This window comes from Uloborus diversus, chromosome 8 (genome assembly GCF_026930045.1).
Source record: "Uloborus diversus isolate 005 chromosome 8, Udiv.v.3.1, whole genome shotgun sequence".
NCBI classification, from domain to species: domain Eukaryota; kingdom Metazoa; phylum Arthropoda; class Arachnida; order Araneae; family Uloboridae; genus Uloborus; species Uloborus diversus.
In genome coordinates this window covers 61,025,045-61,041,606 of record NC_072738.1, presented here as the reverse complement: position 1 = coordinate 61,041,606, position 16,562 = coordinate 61,025,045, and the positions used below count along the sequence as shown (strand labels likewise).

Here is a 16,562-nt window from a genome sequence, read left to right as displayed (position 1 = left end):
TAAAAATATTTTTCACGACAGTGAGGAGTCTGCATTCGTGCTACTTGTAGCAATTCAGAACCCTTTTTGACCATGATACTTGTTTTTTTGGAAGAAGCGGACAAAAACTATTGAAATCCCGAAACGTTACACGGAAATACTTAGTGACGTTTCGTAATTTTTCTACAGTGTGGTATGATACGTGTTGACCCCTAATATTTATCCCCAACACCATGACAGCATGGAACATTAGTGAATTGCTTCAGTCACATGCGTTGGCACTCACGACAAATGCTCCCAGGAGACATTTTTTGACAAGACAAAAATGCTCGACCACCCACAGCAAGGATTTCGAGGGCTTTCTCTTCCACATTGTCATCTTCTCTGACCTGCGGGATCCCAATGGTTTGTCACAGATCGAGCATGTCTGGGATGGCTTAGGAAAGTTAAGTAAGCCTACGCGTTTCGTTAAATTCGCATTCACAATAACTGTGGTAAAAGATGACACAGGACATCGTAGTACGAGACAGCTCGCCTATTCCGCCTCGTACATTCACGATAGAGTTGGATCAACAGGGTGCTAAAACCTCCATTCCTTTGGGATTTTTCCAATAATAAATGATCATTTTGTTTTTAATTTGTACTCACTTTCTTACACTAAAAAAATGCCGAAACGTTACTGATTATTTCCGTGCGACGTTTCAAGATTTTCCTAGTTTTTATCTACTTTCTGAAAAAATCAAGTATCATTGTTAAAAAGTTTCCTAAATGGCTAAAAGTTGCACGAATGCAGGCTTCTCACTGTTGAGAAAAATTTTTTATCTCCCAGTTTAAAGATTAACTGAGCGTATTTATTAAGTGTATCGGCATCAACATACATTGGAACTATCTTGATAGCGCAAGAAAAAAAGGACCAAGCTATGTTATATTCTACCTACTTAGGATTGTTCTGAAAGCCCCTGAGACACGTCTGGCTTGAAAAAAGAAGACTTCTGAGTTCTTCATAAGGTTTTCAGGCTAAATTGAGGAAAGTTACTGCATTTTAGCAGAAAACATTCCTGTTTTTTGCAAGATATGTTACTGGCTAAAACTGGGCACATTAGCTGCCCATTATTTTCCAGGAACGTTTCTGAGCTGCGTTTGCAGTGTATATAAATGCTGTCCTTACATTTGTAAAATATCGTTTCATTCCGAGAACTCCTTACTGGTGCACCGATTTTTTTAATAGAGTGTATAAATACAAATACAAATGTGACGACCAGGCTCTGGGTCCACACTTCAAGAACGATTCTGAAATGTTCCTGAAAAATAATAGGCAGCTGATGGGCCCAAATTCTGCCAGTAACATATCTTGCAAACACCAGGATTTGCTTAAATTCTGCCAATAACATATCTTGCAAACACCAGGAACGTTTTCCGCTAAATGTCAGTTACCTCTCTGAAATTTTCCTTAAACTTTCTGTTGAATGGGAAAATGTCCCCTGTTAATGCCAGCTATGTCTCGGAAACTTTATAGAAAGCTTAAGTGGGTTTAGTGTAATTGATTAGAAGCTTCCTGACTTAACAAAAAAGCTCCATACGTATTAGAGCAACCACGGTCAAAGCAATGTATAGTAAGTAAGCACTAAGCATATTCCTTGCCAACAATTACCGGACTTTTTCGCTCCTGTTGGAGGCACAGGCACCCCAGACGGGCTATAGTCTAACTAACCTCGGTACATTTCATAAACACACATATTCAATCGTTAAACCGGTAGCTAAAAATCTTTCAGAAACCTTTTTCGCGAAAATACTTGATTTTACGGGGATGTAAGTGAAAACCTGTGAAATCCCGAAACGTTCCCCGGAAATAACGAGTAACGTTTCAGAATTTTTTTTTTTTTTTTTTTTTTTTTTTTTTTTTTTTGCAGTGTTGCTAGGCTGGTCCTAGTCAATTTATTAGTCCCAAATGAAGTTCAATGGCCCTCTTAAAGCTATCCACCCCTTGCTCATTACCACCTTTTCCGGTAAGCTGTTCCAAGTGCCCACAACTCTACTAAAGTAGCAGTTTTTCCTAATTTCTAGGTTAGCCTGACATTTGAATAGCTGAAAACAATGACTCCTTGTCCTGCTTTCCGTGCAAATATTTAATTCATTAACATCATTCGTTTTGATAAATTTAAACAACTGAATCATGTCCCCTCTGAACCTTCTTTGCTTCAGGCTATACATATTAAGCCTTTTAAGTCTGGTATCGTTATCTAAATCTGAAAGTCCCCTCATTAGTCTAGTTGCCCTTCTGTGAACCCTTTGCAATAAAGAAATATCTTTCTTGAGATAAGAAGGCCAAAAACTGAACATCACACTCCAAAAGAAGTTTTCCCAAGCTCCTATACACAGGGCCTTCTTAGATTTCTTAGAAATAAAGAGGCCTTGAAGCGTACTCTTTATTGTTTTCTGACAAAATGCACATTGAATATACCCCCCCCCCCCTTATGAAAAAAATTCAAAAAACATATCTGGCTGTCAGGTTACACAAATATGTATTAAAAATTTTCCGAAACGTTACTGATAATTTCCGCGGAACTTTCGGAATTTCGTAGGTTGGCATCTATTTCTCCATAAAATCAATTATTTTGCAAAAGAGTTTCCCGACTTGCTACAAGTTATATAAATGCAGACTTTTCACTGTTGGGAAAAATATTTTTAGCTATCAGTTTAACGGTTGACTGAGCGTGTTTATTATGTACATCGGCTGGAATTCAATTACTGTCCACTCAGGATGACTTAGCTCCCAGTGAGAGCGAATAAGTCGCTGGATAGCTGCAGCTTTGCAAGCAACGGAGGTCGTGGCTTTTGACAGGGCTGCATTAATGCTTCTGGAGATTTCCTGGTAAATCAGGAAGGTTATGATCAATCATATTAGGTCTACCTCTCTCTCTCTCTCTCTCTCTCTCTCTCTCTCTATATATATATATATATATATATATATATATATATATATATATATATAATACGATTCCTGAGTCATTACTTGCTTTAACCGGGAAGATTTCAAATTCTTCAAAAAGTTTTAAGAATAATTTCAGAAAGGTTACTGATATTTCGTGGAAAAAGTTCCTGGTGTTTGCAAGATATGCTACTGAAAGAAAATGACCCATATCAGCTGTTCATTATTTTCTAGGAACGTGTCTGAATTGCTTTTGCAGTGAAGTAAATTAACGTTGTAAGCAACAGTCTACGCATTTTTCAGTGGTCAACCGTGCAACTTAGGTGGTCAAGATAGAGAGGATGATCTCCATTGGAAATGTATTATGAATGTTCTATTGATGAAATTTCAATTATCTTAGGGAGAGGGTCAATATAAAGAGAAAGTCAGTCTTGGAGGTGCAACTTGATAAAACAGTTTTCATTTTCGCTGTAATTTTTCTTTCACGTCCGATCAAATCTTTATTTGAATAAAAACGATACATGATAGAAGTATAGAAGTTAAACTTAAGTGTTACAGAAAACAGGAGTGCCCACCCCCTAAGAGCAAGGATGCTCTCGCACCCTAAATATCGAGGTACCCCCCCCCCCCCCTCCCGCCAAATGAAAAACATTTTAACTATTCATCAATTACTTTTGACTAGCATAGATTGTGTTTATCATACATTCATTTATTTACATAAAATTACACGCATATGTGTCATTGTGCATCAACTTCTTCGTTCTTAAGAAAAGAAATGATCGGTTTATGATAACTAAAATAAGTAGAGAAAACCCTCTATTTCAAATTTTCTAGCAACTGTGAGAAAACTGCATCAGTCGTTGTTCCATGACGTGTAGTTTTTTATTCGGAACTATCACTTCACTCACACGTTTCTCTAGCGCCACACTCTTGTTCTTTCTGCTACCGACTTCAGCTTATTCACACAAAATTGACTGAAGAAAATAGATTAGAAACACCAAGATTACTAAACAATACACGAAATATTTCGGTTACACTGATGCTCTGTTGATAACCAACAGCTGTACTCAGTGTTCGCTATGAATAACGCAGTTCACGCATCCAAGGACAACGAGAAAAAAAGAAAACAAGAAGAGCGCATATGCGAATTTTCGTCATCCAAAAAACAACTACGTCACCAAAAGCATGTCGATTAGAGGTCGCGGGAGGTCACTGTGACCTTCTAAAAATTTCCTTAATCGGTTAATTTTGTCTGACGATTCGGTGAAATTTGATGTTCTATTCGGAAACTACCATCATTCGGCAAAATTCGGAAATTTATTCGACAAAATTATCATCATTCTGCAAAATTTGGAACTCCATTCGTCAAATGGAGAATTTCCGCCCTCTCAAAAATTTTAGTTCCGGACGCCCCTGTATGTCACTTCCGTCACAAAAAAAGATTACGGATCAGAATTTCAAAGCCCTCGTATAAAAAGTTTCACTTTAAAAAAACAACCTCGCACTAATCTGTCATCCTCGAATCACATGATATGAGAACGTATCAATTTTAGTCATTCTTTGCAATAAGCCGTTTTCTGTATTTGTATTAGAACTCTGAACAGATACGGTGTAAAATTTTATCATAAAAACGTCGAACTATTATTTGTTCAGAGAGGAACAAATACTTCAACTTTGATTGTTAGACGAATGATTTGTTCGCTTTAAATGTGCACTTGCGCGACTGACATCAAACTTGTACTACTATTGTGAGAAAATTTTGTATTAAATATTACGTTAGTTATAGAGTTTGGGTTTATTTGTTCCATCAAAAAATTTAAGCCTAAATTTATTAATATTTACCTACCATGTTCTTTCTGCGATGGTTTCTGTTCTTGGAACTAACTTAACTTCTAAACAGAAATTATCGCAAAACTCAACGATAAAAACTCGTCCAACTTTAATGCATATTTTGTAAAATATACTTCTTTATTATGTAAGGTGCCAACAGGTGGCCCTTCTCTTCCCTCCTCTTGTTCGCGCACCTGGAGGAGATAGGGTTACACAAATGGAGAGAAGAGCGCAGAAATCAATAGTATAGATCCGAGGTTCCTAAACTTTTAATATTCGTGGCATCTTTTGAAGAATTAGGACTCCTCTAACGACACCTTCTACTGTACATGTACAGGGTGTTTCAGTTGAGTGTTTCAGAACTCATAAGGTAGGTAGGACGCATCCTGGCTACTTAAAGCAATGCTGGAAAGGCTTTTCCAACCCGAAAAATTCGAGATATGCCGGGAGTATTCCTGACTGTTCGGAGTTCCATGCACCGAAGATGTAAGGTGTGCATTGAAGACAACGGAAAAATTTTGAACACTTATACTTGGACACATGCACCTTCTGCTTTTTTACGTGCAATATTAAAACGTTTTTCTCTTACGGCCTCTTTTCTTTATGGTGCTTCTGTGCATAAGCTTCTGCACTGTTTCAGGAAAGCGTTTCCGATCCCATATTGCTATATGATTTCGAGTCGTCAAAATGCAACCTTCCCCTCTTAGGAGGACGTTTATGTGAGACACCCTGTATAGTGTATATTGATACCGTGCACTCTTCGCGATACTCCTCACCTCTCCCCAGTGGCGGCGATAAAGGCTTATAAGTGGGGGAGGGGGGGGGGGCAAATAAAAAGACAACTAAAAGCCATAGGACTTTTAGCGGCTGAAGAGAAATGAAAAAAAAAAGGAGAAAAGTATAAAAAAAATTGTTGGCGCTGAATTTGAGAATACAGAAGTAGCGAAGTGGAAATTGATGCAAGTCTAACAATTTAACTCACGTTTTTCTTAAGATTTTGATGAATTTTGAACACAATAACTTTTCCCGAAGAAACACTTAGACACACACACATGAATTAGACTTATATTATTTACTAGTGGTTCCCGCACGGCTTTGCCCGTAATAGAAAATTAAAAGGTCTTTCGGTTCGCCTGTATATTTACAAATAATGTGTGGTGAATTTTCTCGGCAATTGGCTTGTACCCATGTTACGGTTCCACGTTATGATAATTTCGTAATTTACTTGTCCATCTTATAATATTTTTGTTCTGAAAATTGGATTGTAAAAAGAACCACATTGAATTTTCGAAAAATCGCTTCGAGGTGCACACTAGGGTGGGACGAAAAAACTTTCTTTGGAAATCTGTTTTTGGATAGTGCGGAAAAGTTGCTATATGTATATATAAAAGTTGCCGTTATTACCCATAAAAAATTTCGCTAAATTTGTTTAATATTTAGCCGGCGCTATTTGACCTTGAAAAACTGAAAAAAAGGGCAAAAATGCATTTTTTTCAAAGAAAAAAAAAATGGGGTCGGGGGGGGGGAGGTTAAAAATAAATGTTTGAAGCTAGTTTAGCAAACATTAGAAGTATCTGTCAGTGAATTAGTTGAAATTCTCAAAGACTTATATACATTTCGTAGAACATTTAGCTACGCTCCTTTAAGACTGAAACATGGGAAAAATGAAAAAAAAAAAAAAAAAATTAAAAGTAGTTTCAAAATAAGTAAATACCTGAAATGTTACGCAATACGTTACTTAGAAAAAACAGTGAAAATTCAATCAATTTCATGCGACATTTGTTCGCCAATTTTAAAAAATGCACACACTCAAATAAAAAATAGTTACATAAGATGCTAATTTTTTAATCTTCGGTTCCAATTGTTTCTCCTGGATAATAAACGGCGCTCAACTGCTTCTATTATTCCAAAGATTATGTTATAACTATTTTATATATGTTTGACAAATAGAGCTCTTTAGTATTAAAAAAAATGTGAATCCTCTGAAATCTTTTAAACGGGAGCCGGACATTTCGAATGTCATTGCATTACTATCTTTGTTTTGGTATACAACACGACTGTTACGTAGAAACGCGCGAAAAAGAAAGTAACGCGAGCAAGCACAAGTAGTCTTCTATTTGGACCTGGAAGAGATTTGTCTCCTCCCAATGCTTTATTTCTTCCAACATATGAGGGCATTATCAGATGTTATCAAATCACTAAGATGCAAATAAAGGGAGAAGGAAGTAAGCAACCATCTTCAGCAAGTGTGGCCGCTGTAGTTGCAAACAAAGTTATTGGTATTTGGGGGCGTGCTTCCCTTCCCCTTGTTTCGATGAGGAGAGTGATTACTATGATTTTATCTTATTATTCTAAATATAATAGCGCAAAAAAAAATGCTAAAAATATAAAGACGCAACTTTTACAATCAAAGCTAGGCAAGTTTAAAGCAGAGTCTACGACTTTGTTTGACATTTGTGCCTGCAAATGCGCAGATTTATATTCGTGTAATTGCAGAAAAAAAGCAAAAGACCCTGATAGAGAAAAACAATTTCTAATTGATCAAAGGACAGTAAGAAAAATGGCTATTAGAAAAGTGGATAAGGTAACAAATAATGCATATTTCGCTCATCCTGAACAGCTACTGTTGACAATGTTGTTTGACTCAAGAAAATACATTCGGGAATTAGCTGTTAGGTGCATTCTGAACTCTAGAGATAAGAAGACGAAGAGCTCGGATGGTTACGATTTTTTAAGCGTCGTAAACTCAATTTTGAAGCCATTGATTATGTTGATTTAGTTCATTAGAGCCAGAGTCACATCTTACAATGCAGCTAAAAGACCAACAATTGAAAGAAATGTGCAAAGAACAGCCTACAGCTGTTTCGAGAAATTTCCCTGTCACACGGAAGCTGTGAAACGTTGTGTGAAACTAATAACCGAAGCTGCAATATAAGTTCGTGGTGAAACTGCACAAGATGGATACATTCGTGCCAAACTTCAAGCTAGGAAAGAGCTTCCATCATTTGATAACAAGGGACAATATTATTCCAAAAAATAATATTCATTATGCATGAGGTATTATAAATCAAATTTGAAGATTTCTTTTTCAAAATTTTATTATCTTTATACGTAATTCTAGAAAATGTATGATATTATTGCGTGATAATAATTACTATGATTAATGGTGCTATTTAATTAATTATTCTATGATTTAATTTTGAAAAATAATTTTCACAATGGTTTTTAAAAAAATTCAATATTTTTTCATTTTTCTCCAATTTTTTTGATGTCCGAAAGGAGCGGTTAAATGCTCATTAAAATCAATGAAACATTTTATGGGCTCGAACTGGCTCATTATATAACATTTTCGGTGCATTCCAGCAAAATATTTGGAATTTAGTTTTTTTTTTTTAAATTTCGACAAAAATTCATTTTTCTCATTTTTTTCGGTTTTTTAGTGTCAAATAGCGTCGGCTAGATATTTTTTAATATCCAAGAAATTTTTTGTGAGTGCTAACTAGCTCATCACGCAACTTTTGAGCGCTATCCAAAAATTAATTTCGAAAAAAAAATTTTTTCGGCTTATTTCGGCCCACCCTAGTGCACACCCCAATGGTACAAACTAACTTTGTGCCAACTTTCATGAAAATCGGCCGAACTGTCTAGGCGCTATGCGCGTCACAGAGATCCTGACAGACAGAGATCCGGACAGATGGACATTCAGCTTTATTATTAGTATGATATAATAATATAATATAATAATATAATAATATAATATAATAATAATAATAATATAATATAATAATAATAATATAATATAATATAATAATATAATAATATAATATAATAATAATAATAATATAATATAATAATAATAATAATATAATATAATAATAAAGAAGGATAAAGAAGACTCCAAAGTATTTTGAGGTGTTACAAACACTTGGTAATAATTTCATTAATCAAGTATTACTTGTATAAGTAAAGTATTAACTAAAATCTAAACAATTAATACATAAAATTTATTGCTTGTGCTAAATAATGTTTCTTAAACAAATGTACAAAGTAAAACAAGTAACTATGTTCTGAAAAATTTGACATTTCTGCTTTTTTTATAATTTTCAGTTTTGGTTTCAAAATTGGAAAATAAAATAAATAAATCAACCATAAAAAGTGGGGAGCGGTTGCCCTCCACTCGCTTTTTTCATTTTAATACATTTTCAAAAAAAAAAAAATTCAAAACTTTCAAAACCATGTCAAAAAAATTTTGAATTTTTGAAGTTTTTTAATTTTTTGAAAATAACTTTTTCTAAAAAGTATTCAAATTATGAAATTAAAGTGCATGCAATTCGACGTGTATTGAATTCTGTATCTACCATAGAACTTGAGTTATATACACTTGAGTGCACTTGCTTTTCAATTAATTTTAAAAACTGACGTCTCATTAGTTGTGAATGGTAGTTTTTATTTAAAATTATGAATGAGTTTAAGATGTTAAACAGTATGATTTCTGAAAATTTTATGAAAATCTAAGATGGTCAAGTTGGTTTCCTCTTTTTTTAAAAATCGATACACAGATACACGTGTTTCGTAGCTGCGAGAAACCCATTTTTTCGATGCAGAAGACGTGAGCTTAGTTCGGTGTAAACTCAATGCAAATTTTATCGGAAAACAGCAAAAAACATGCAAACTTATGCTTAAATTTTTCAAAGCTTGGGGAGTAATGCCCCCTTCCTCCCCCCTTAAATGGCGGACGAGCCTTGGTAGATTTTTTTTTTCATCCAAAAGTACACGTTTGCTGCAATGAAAAAAAATTCTTTTTCCCGAAACACGTATATTATGCAATTTTATTCGAAATTTTGGTCTATGCACTAGTTACGGGAACGGAGGAGCTCCTGCTGAAAGAGAATTAAAAAAAAAAAAAATTTAAAAAAAAAACTGAAAGCTAATTTATAAATGCGATGGACCCTACAATAGTTTCCTCATTTCAATTTAAATTGAATACATTTTCTCTTTTTTTCCTCTCGCAAAATACTGCACACTTTAGAAACAGCCTATGATTTTGAACCTCACTAGTAAATATTTTAAGTAATAAGAGGAAATTCGGTGTCCCCCAGTTTCGCCAACACGAAATTTCCTTCCCTCCTGATTTTCAGTTTCAATCTTACTTTTTGATACACTTAAAGGGGGGGGGGGGGATTTCAAATGTCGTCGAAACTAAGGGTAAACCGGAAATTCATCGTGTTGATATTTAAAAAAAAAAGCAATAATAATTTTGTTGTTTACATTTTTATTGAATTTATTTATTTTGTTTTTTACCATTTTTGTTTCGCACATTTACTTTTACAGCTTTTTTTATTATTATTATTACTTTTTCAACAGGTTTTTTTTTTTTTTTTTTTTGAAAATGTTATTGAAAAGGTTTACCCGCCTGTGTCACCGACATGTAAAAATCCCCCTCCCCTTTATTTCATCAAAATATAAGATTGAAACTAAAAAATGGGGGGGGGGGGGATTTTGTGTCGGCGAAACTGGGGGACACCATTAAAATTATCTGTTAGGAATTAGGAATCAAAAGATACAGCGATAACGAAAGTAATCGTGAATTTAACAGATCCGTTTTTGTAACAAAACAATATTCTCATCATTTACACATTTTTTCATTCATCAAGATTTCCCCAGAATTTTGCCGACAAATTAGAATTTTTCTTCCGAAAATCTTGCAAAACTATGTTTGATAATTTTAAATTAATTGGCGGATTTTTTTTCCTTTAATAATCTTCGACGTTGGCGACCTTGCGTGTCTGACGTCAGGAGCGGCAACCTCTATTTTTCCCAGAGTTCTATTGGTAACAAATATGAACGGTGGAGTTGGTGGTGCCTACGGTTCTGGAAAAGCCGGATCGGGAACAGATCCTATATCTCTTTTATTAAAACCACATGTGATTTTAAGACTTTTGTGCTGGGTAAGAAACCTAAAAAATATTTGTCTAGTGTTCGGGTAATCGCTCACATTGCTACTGTGAAACCAAACATTGGCCATGTTTGTTATTGATCGGAACCACACACCATCCATAGTGATAGCATGACGGGATACATTCAAAATATACATTGGATTTTGGCTGCAGTGTCTAATGCATTGGATTAATCAAGATCAAATATATTTAAATACTAATGTTTCACAAGAGAGTTGATCAACAGTGCTTCATATTGAAAATTATTTGTTAAGAATTGCTTCCACTTTGTCCTTCCCTCTTCTTTTTTTTTTCTCTTGACCCACTCTCCTCCGCACAAATTCATGTGTTCTTTCTTCTATTATTTTAATATTAAGTTTCTATTATAATCCATCAACATCATGTGATATTCTTCAGCTGTATGAATAGAGTATAAAAATATTTACATCTGTATTTTTTGATCAAACGAAGGAAAATTACAGATGTAGATGGTTAGATCCCTCAGATGACAAGACAAAAAATTTACACCTTAACTTATTTTCCGTTCTTAGTTACCACTGTTTAAATTTAAATTATACATCATAGATTTTAAACAATTCTGTCATTTCTTTGCTTCATGTATTCTTCCTTCTATCTTTTAAATTCTATCGCAATCTATCAACATCATGTGGTATTTTTCAGCGCTAACAGAACACAAAAATTTTATTTCATCTATATTTATTGATGGATTGAAATTGCTGGTGTTTCTTCCTAAAAATGTTCTTTCTATTCTTAATTTTGGTTTCTAAATTTAAAAAATATCTAGGAATGTGTTCTCCATTCTATTTCGAAGAAACTCATGAGCAATTAAATGCTTATTTGTTTCTATTCTTTTACTTCAACAAGACTTTTTAGCAGACATAGACAATGTAGACAAACATTCAAATGTTGATTGCAAAAAAATTTTAGTTTGCAGACAAATTTGATATTTTTTTACCATTTCTTTCTTTTTTTTTTTTTTTTTTTGGCAAGAGAAATGTCGGATGTTGTCAATTTTGAGGTGAAACTGAAAAACTAGAGTGTTACAATAGTTGAAAAACCATACTGGTAACTTAGTGGTACTCTTTCAGCTCTTTATTTTTGCTGTTCCTGGCAATATAAGACTTGAGGAGGAGCACACCTTTTTTCTGATGAAAGTGTTCTAAGAATTATTTGAGTTTGTAGACAGTTTTAAATTTTATTATTTTGCTTATAAAAATATACTTGAAATAAAAGCTAAGACGAAAAAAGCTTTATCTAAGTTGGAGGAATATCTAATACAGGTCTTAATCTTGTAGGAGACCTGTCATTTTCTGAATGGTATAATTTTATTGTGTCATTCCCAAATGTGTAATTTTCCTGAATTCAGTCTAAAATGCCAAAATTCTCATAAAACTGAAAAGTACAGGGGCTGAAAGTCATACAAATTAAACTCAGGGGGGAATATAGACACCTTTTTTTTCTGGAGGGGGGGGGGCATGCTGAAGAATATTGAGTTTTGGCTACAAAACATTTCTGAAACTGCTTGGGTGTCACTAAAAACCACACAATCGACCAGAAATAAAATACTTTCACCTTGTGGAGCAAAAACCTTATTACTTCATTTCGTAAGCAATGAAAGGAAATAGTAGGTATTAAATTGTTAAAAAATATTTAATGAATTGCAGAAGATTGCTGGAATTGTTTACATTTTATTCATAAAGTATTTAGACACAATGTGAATGGATAATCTCGTTGATGGTTAAGTGGGGGGGGGGGGGCATGAGCCCCATTGTATCCGCCTCTCAATAAGCTCTGCAAACAGACTTAAATGTGCAAAATACACTTCATCTAGGTAACTTTTAAAAATCTTATGAATATTCTAACGTGTAGTTATTGAAAATTTTAGGGCAGCAGGGTTGGGTTTTTTCCCTTTATGATTATGTAATTCTTATTTAAATTTTTTTGTAAATAAAACCATTACTGCTGGACTATCATTTTTAAACTTTAGAGATGGAGGGGGCAAAGGGTGTAAATTAAATTTATAAAAAATCAAAAAAGAATGAAAACCATTCCAACAAATATGTAAATACATTAATCAAATCTGGAGAGGAGGGGAGGACAATTTACCCCTTTAAATGACAGGCCTGCATTACAAAACTGAATTTCATTTTAACTATGAGAATGAGTGCCCATTTTTCTGAAATTGTGTTTTATGTGTATCTGATTACTTTTGAAGATGAAGTTCCCAAATCTATTTCACGCAAAAACTTTTTAAGTGGAAATCCTTTGTTGAAATTCTTTTCTTGAAATATTGAACAATGTTTCTAGAATAATTTTTCTTTGTTTTGATCTACCATTTAATGCTCTCTATTTAACTCTACAAAGCACATGTATTATTCTCAATCCACAGCATAAAATGAATTATATCATTTTGTAATTGCATCCTCAGCATATGTTCGTGATGTAACTTAACAAAGTGTAAAGAGCTTTAGGTATATATACATACTATTGACCAGAGCTGGCAAGATGCAAGACAGTTTTGGGTTGCATTAACCATGATTTAAACTGTCATTGTCAAAAACTCCAAGTCTAAAATTCTCAAAAACAAAAAGCCTCTAATTTTATAACTACAGTAATTTTTCGATTATCCACGGAATAGAGTGGCCCGGCAACCATAATCCACAAAATAAGTAAAAAACTATACTGGTGTCAGGGTTTGTACGGGTCATGGAAATCCTGGAAAGTCATGGAAAAAAAATAAGCAAATTTCAGACCTGGAAACGTCATGCAAAATTGAAATTTTCATTCAAAGTCATGGAATTTTATTTTAAGTCATGGAAAAATGTCTTGGGAAAAGAGAAAGTAATAAAAGAGCATTAGTGATTCAACAGCAGTGCACATAAAAGCTATTAAAGCTGAAAAATTAAACAATCCCAAAATGAAATCTGAATTTTGAAATCTCATTGCATCCACTTCTGTAGCTGCCGCACGTCTTTTTTTGCAATATGATTTCATTGCTTGGACATCACTCATTTAAAAGTTACCATTATTTTCAACACTTCATTAATTTTATATTCTGTAGTACTACAGAATATAAAATTAATGAATAATCTTGCACGGTCTGGATTTTGCTACGCCCACTCAAAAAACACCAATGAGTTGCATCCGAGTATGTTTCTATCACTCGTAAAAACTTAATTATTCAATTTATTCAAGTTTATCTAAATTTGTCAAAGGTTTTAGAAACTTAAGATCTTATGTTAGGTGATAGAACTTAGACATAGGGGAATTTCGATACTCTAAAAAAGAGTTGTACCCAACATGCAGCCCGCAAAACTAATCCATGCATCCCTCTGCTATGTTCCATGTCAGAAATCAAACACTATGTTCTGGAATTTCTGAACTCATTAATTTATATGCATTTGAAAATGTGCAAATATAAGTAAACAAATACATTTGAATCAGATTTATTCAGCACTGTTTTTTAAAAATATATGGTTCAGAAACTACTTCATTTACTAAAGAATGTCGCTTTACTTTAAAGAACAAAAATACTGCCAAATTATGTGGATGATTAAACCACACCTTTGGCACTAAAAGGCAACTTTTGAAACAAATTTATTGAAACTAAGTGATGACTCATTCAACTTTTGTCCCATTCATTATCATTCTGCCTGTTTATGAAAAAAATATTAGACATTGAAGCATCTTTATTATTATAAATTAAAAGTACATTCACTGTACTTTTAATTTACTTAATTTTAAATGATGAAGGCAAATAAGGAAATATGAACAGTTTAGTTTTTTAGGAGTACACTGATTTTTTTTTCAAGCACAAGTAAATGCTTCCATGAGGTAGTGGCATTCATGTAGAAGTTTTGCTAATGCTAATTTCCAAAAATTCGCAAGTTTGATGATAAATACTAGTACTGTTTTCGTCATTTAACAAGATCATGAAAATTTTTATGAAGTCATGAAAAAGTCTTGGAAAAGTCATGGAATTTTTTTATCCAGATATAGTATGAACCCTGTATTGTATGCATTTAACTTTAGAATGATCAATAGTACTCACATACATTGACACCAGGGGCGGACTGGCCACGTGTGAGATGTGGAAAATTCCACATGGGCCGTCCTTAACTCGGGCCGTCTTATGTGCAATCAATGTGTACGTACCATTTTCCTCATTTTTTTTTTTTTTTTTTTAAGTTCTTAGCTAGGCCGGCCGTTCTTGTGTCGAGGGCTGCAGCCAGAACTGCTCTTTTTTAAGGGGGGGGAGGGAGAGGAGGACGACCGCTCCTTTTCCAACGGTCACTCTCAGGACGTTAGTCTGTTCTTGCCTAACTATTACTGTATCTTGTTACGTAGGGAAAACGAAGCAATGTCTTTGTTGGGTAGTCTTCGTTCGAAGCGAAGCCTTCAGGGTCCATGGGTGTCTCTCGTATCTGTTCGGGATTGATGTTTCCTGGAATTCTGGTAAGGAGTTTTATTGGGGGTGGGGATCTTTTTTTTGTGGCCATCTGAGACGACCTGAGACTGTCTGGGATAAGATTACATTGAACCTTTTTCTAAAGAAATAAGAGAAAGGCACCATCCTAAGAATAGAATGTATAGGAGCAAAACGTCTGCTAAAAAGCTTTTTTTTTTCCTTTTCATCCTTCGTTTTTTTTTTGTTATGTTTCCCAGCACTTTGCAATAGATAGATCCATGACTTTCTCAACCAATAGGGAAGTTGCAACCTATTAAATGTTCATATTTTGGCTATTGGATATTGTTAATTGACCCTCAAAACTAAAAAATTCACCATCGCCGAATTTTAAAAAACTGTGGTTGATTTTTAATGAATTTTTAAAAATCCACGCGCAAAAGTGCGCGCTTCTGAAACGTCACTAACCTACGTCACAGGGCGCGAACGGGCAGTCTTCCGCCGAAGATCCCTTGTTTTCGCTAGGAATATTTTGAGCGCGCTGATATTTATATTTTTTAGAAATTCAATAATCCTTTTGAACACACTATGGAGACCGGATTCGTTAAAGCACAATCTAAATAATCTTCCTCATGTAACATCAATGAGGATATTCGAATATTTCCGAGAGGATGAAAGGTTTAATGTTCCAGAAACGCGAGGCGTTAAATGCGAGGAGATAGCCTTTTACGTTTCGTCTTCGAAGTCGAATGCGTGACCTTCGGCTTCTGCCCTACCGGAAGACGCATAACGTCACTTCCCATGCCATCTGACGTCACAGGCGCTTGAACTTTAAAAATTAATTTAAAAAAAACTACTTATCGTATCGCAAAAATTTTTTCACCTATGATGTTCATACATGTTACTCTATCATATAAAAATAAAATTAAATAAAATTGAAAAATCGAAAACTTCCCTATTAGATAATTTTGAGACCTCCCCAATTTCGTCTCCAAGGAAAAAAACGAGTCATTTGTTGACTGCTGAATGGGATTGCATGTGTTTTAAATCCAACGGTGACAAGAATCTTTTTTAGGTAAGTTTAATATTTTTAATCATCGTGTGTTTTTTTTTCCTTTTTTTTTTTTTTTTTGTCATCAGCACTTTAAATAATAAGAACTTGAACTATCGGTTATAATTATAACAAATTGATGGTGTTACACAAAAATGAGTCAACCCACCAAGCAGTACTTTTGAGTAAATTGAGTTCTAAGCTGAACTTCATAGATGACATATTAATTCAGAATTTGGCTTAAATTGTCTTTGTATCCCCGTAGTGTATCAGTTTATCTGCCAACCTATGTGAGTAACTCATTATTTTTTTGAAGATTTTTGTTGGGTAACTCATTTTTGTATAACACCGTCCAATTCATCTATTTTCGTTTAACAAAGATATAATTCACAAAAGTACAAACAGTATAAA

At 34.1% G+C, this 16,562-nt stretch overlaps 1 protein-coding gene across 1 annotated transcript in view; it reads left to right on the top strand.

The window, feature by feature from the left end:
* Positions 1-10,578: 10,578 nt before the first annotated feature.
* LOC129228382 (synaptogyrin-1-like) overlaps positions 10,579-16,562 on the top strand; it is a 30,840-nt gene continuing 24,856 nt past the window's right edge. Inside the window, exon 1 of the mRNA XM_054863059.1 lies at positions 10,579-10,686. Within this exon, the coding sequence (XP_054719034.1) occupies positions 10,579-10,686 (108 nt within the window). The remainder of the gene's footprint in view (positions 10,687-16,562) is intronic.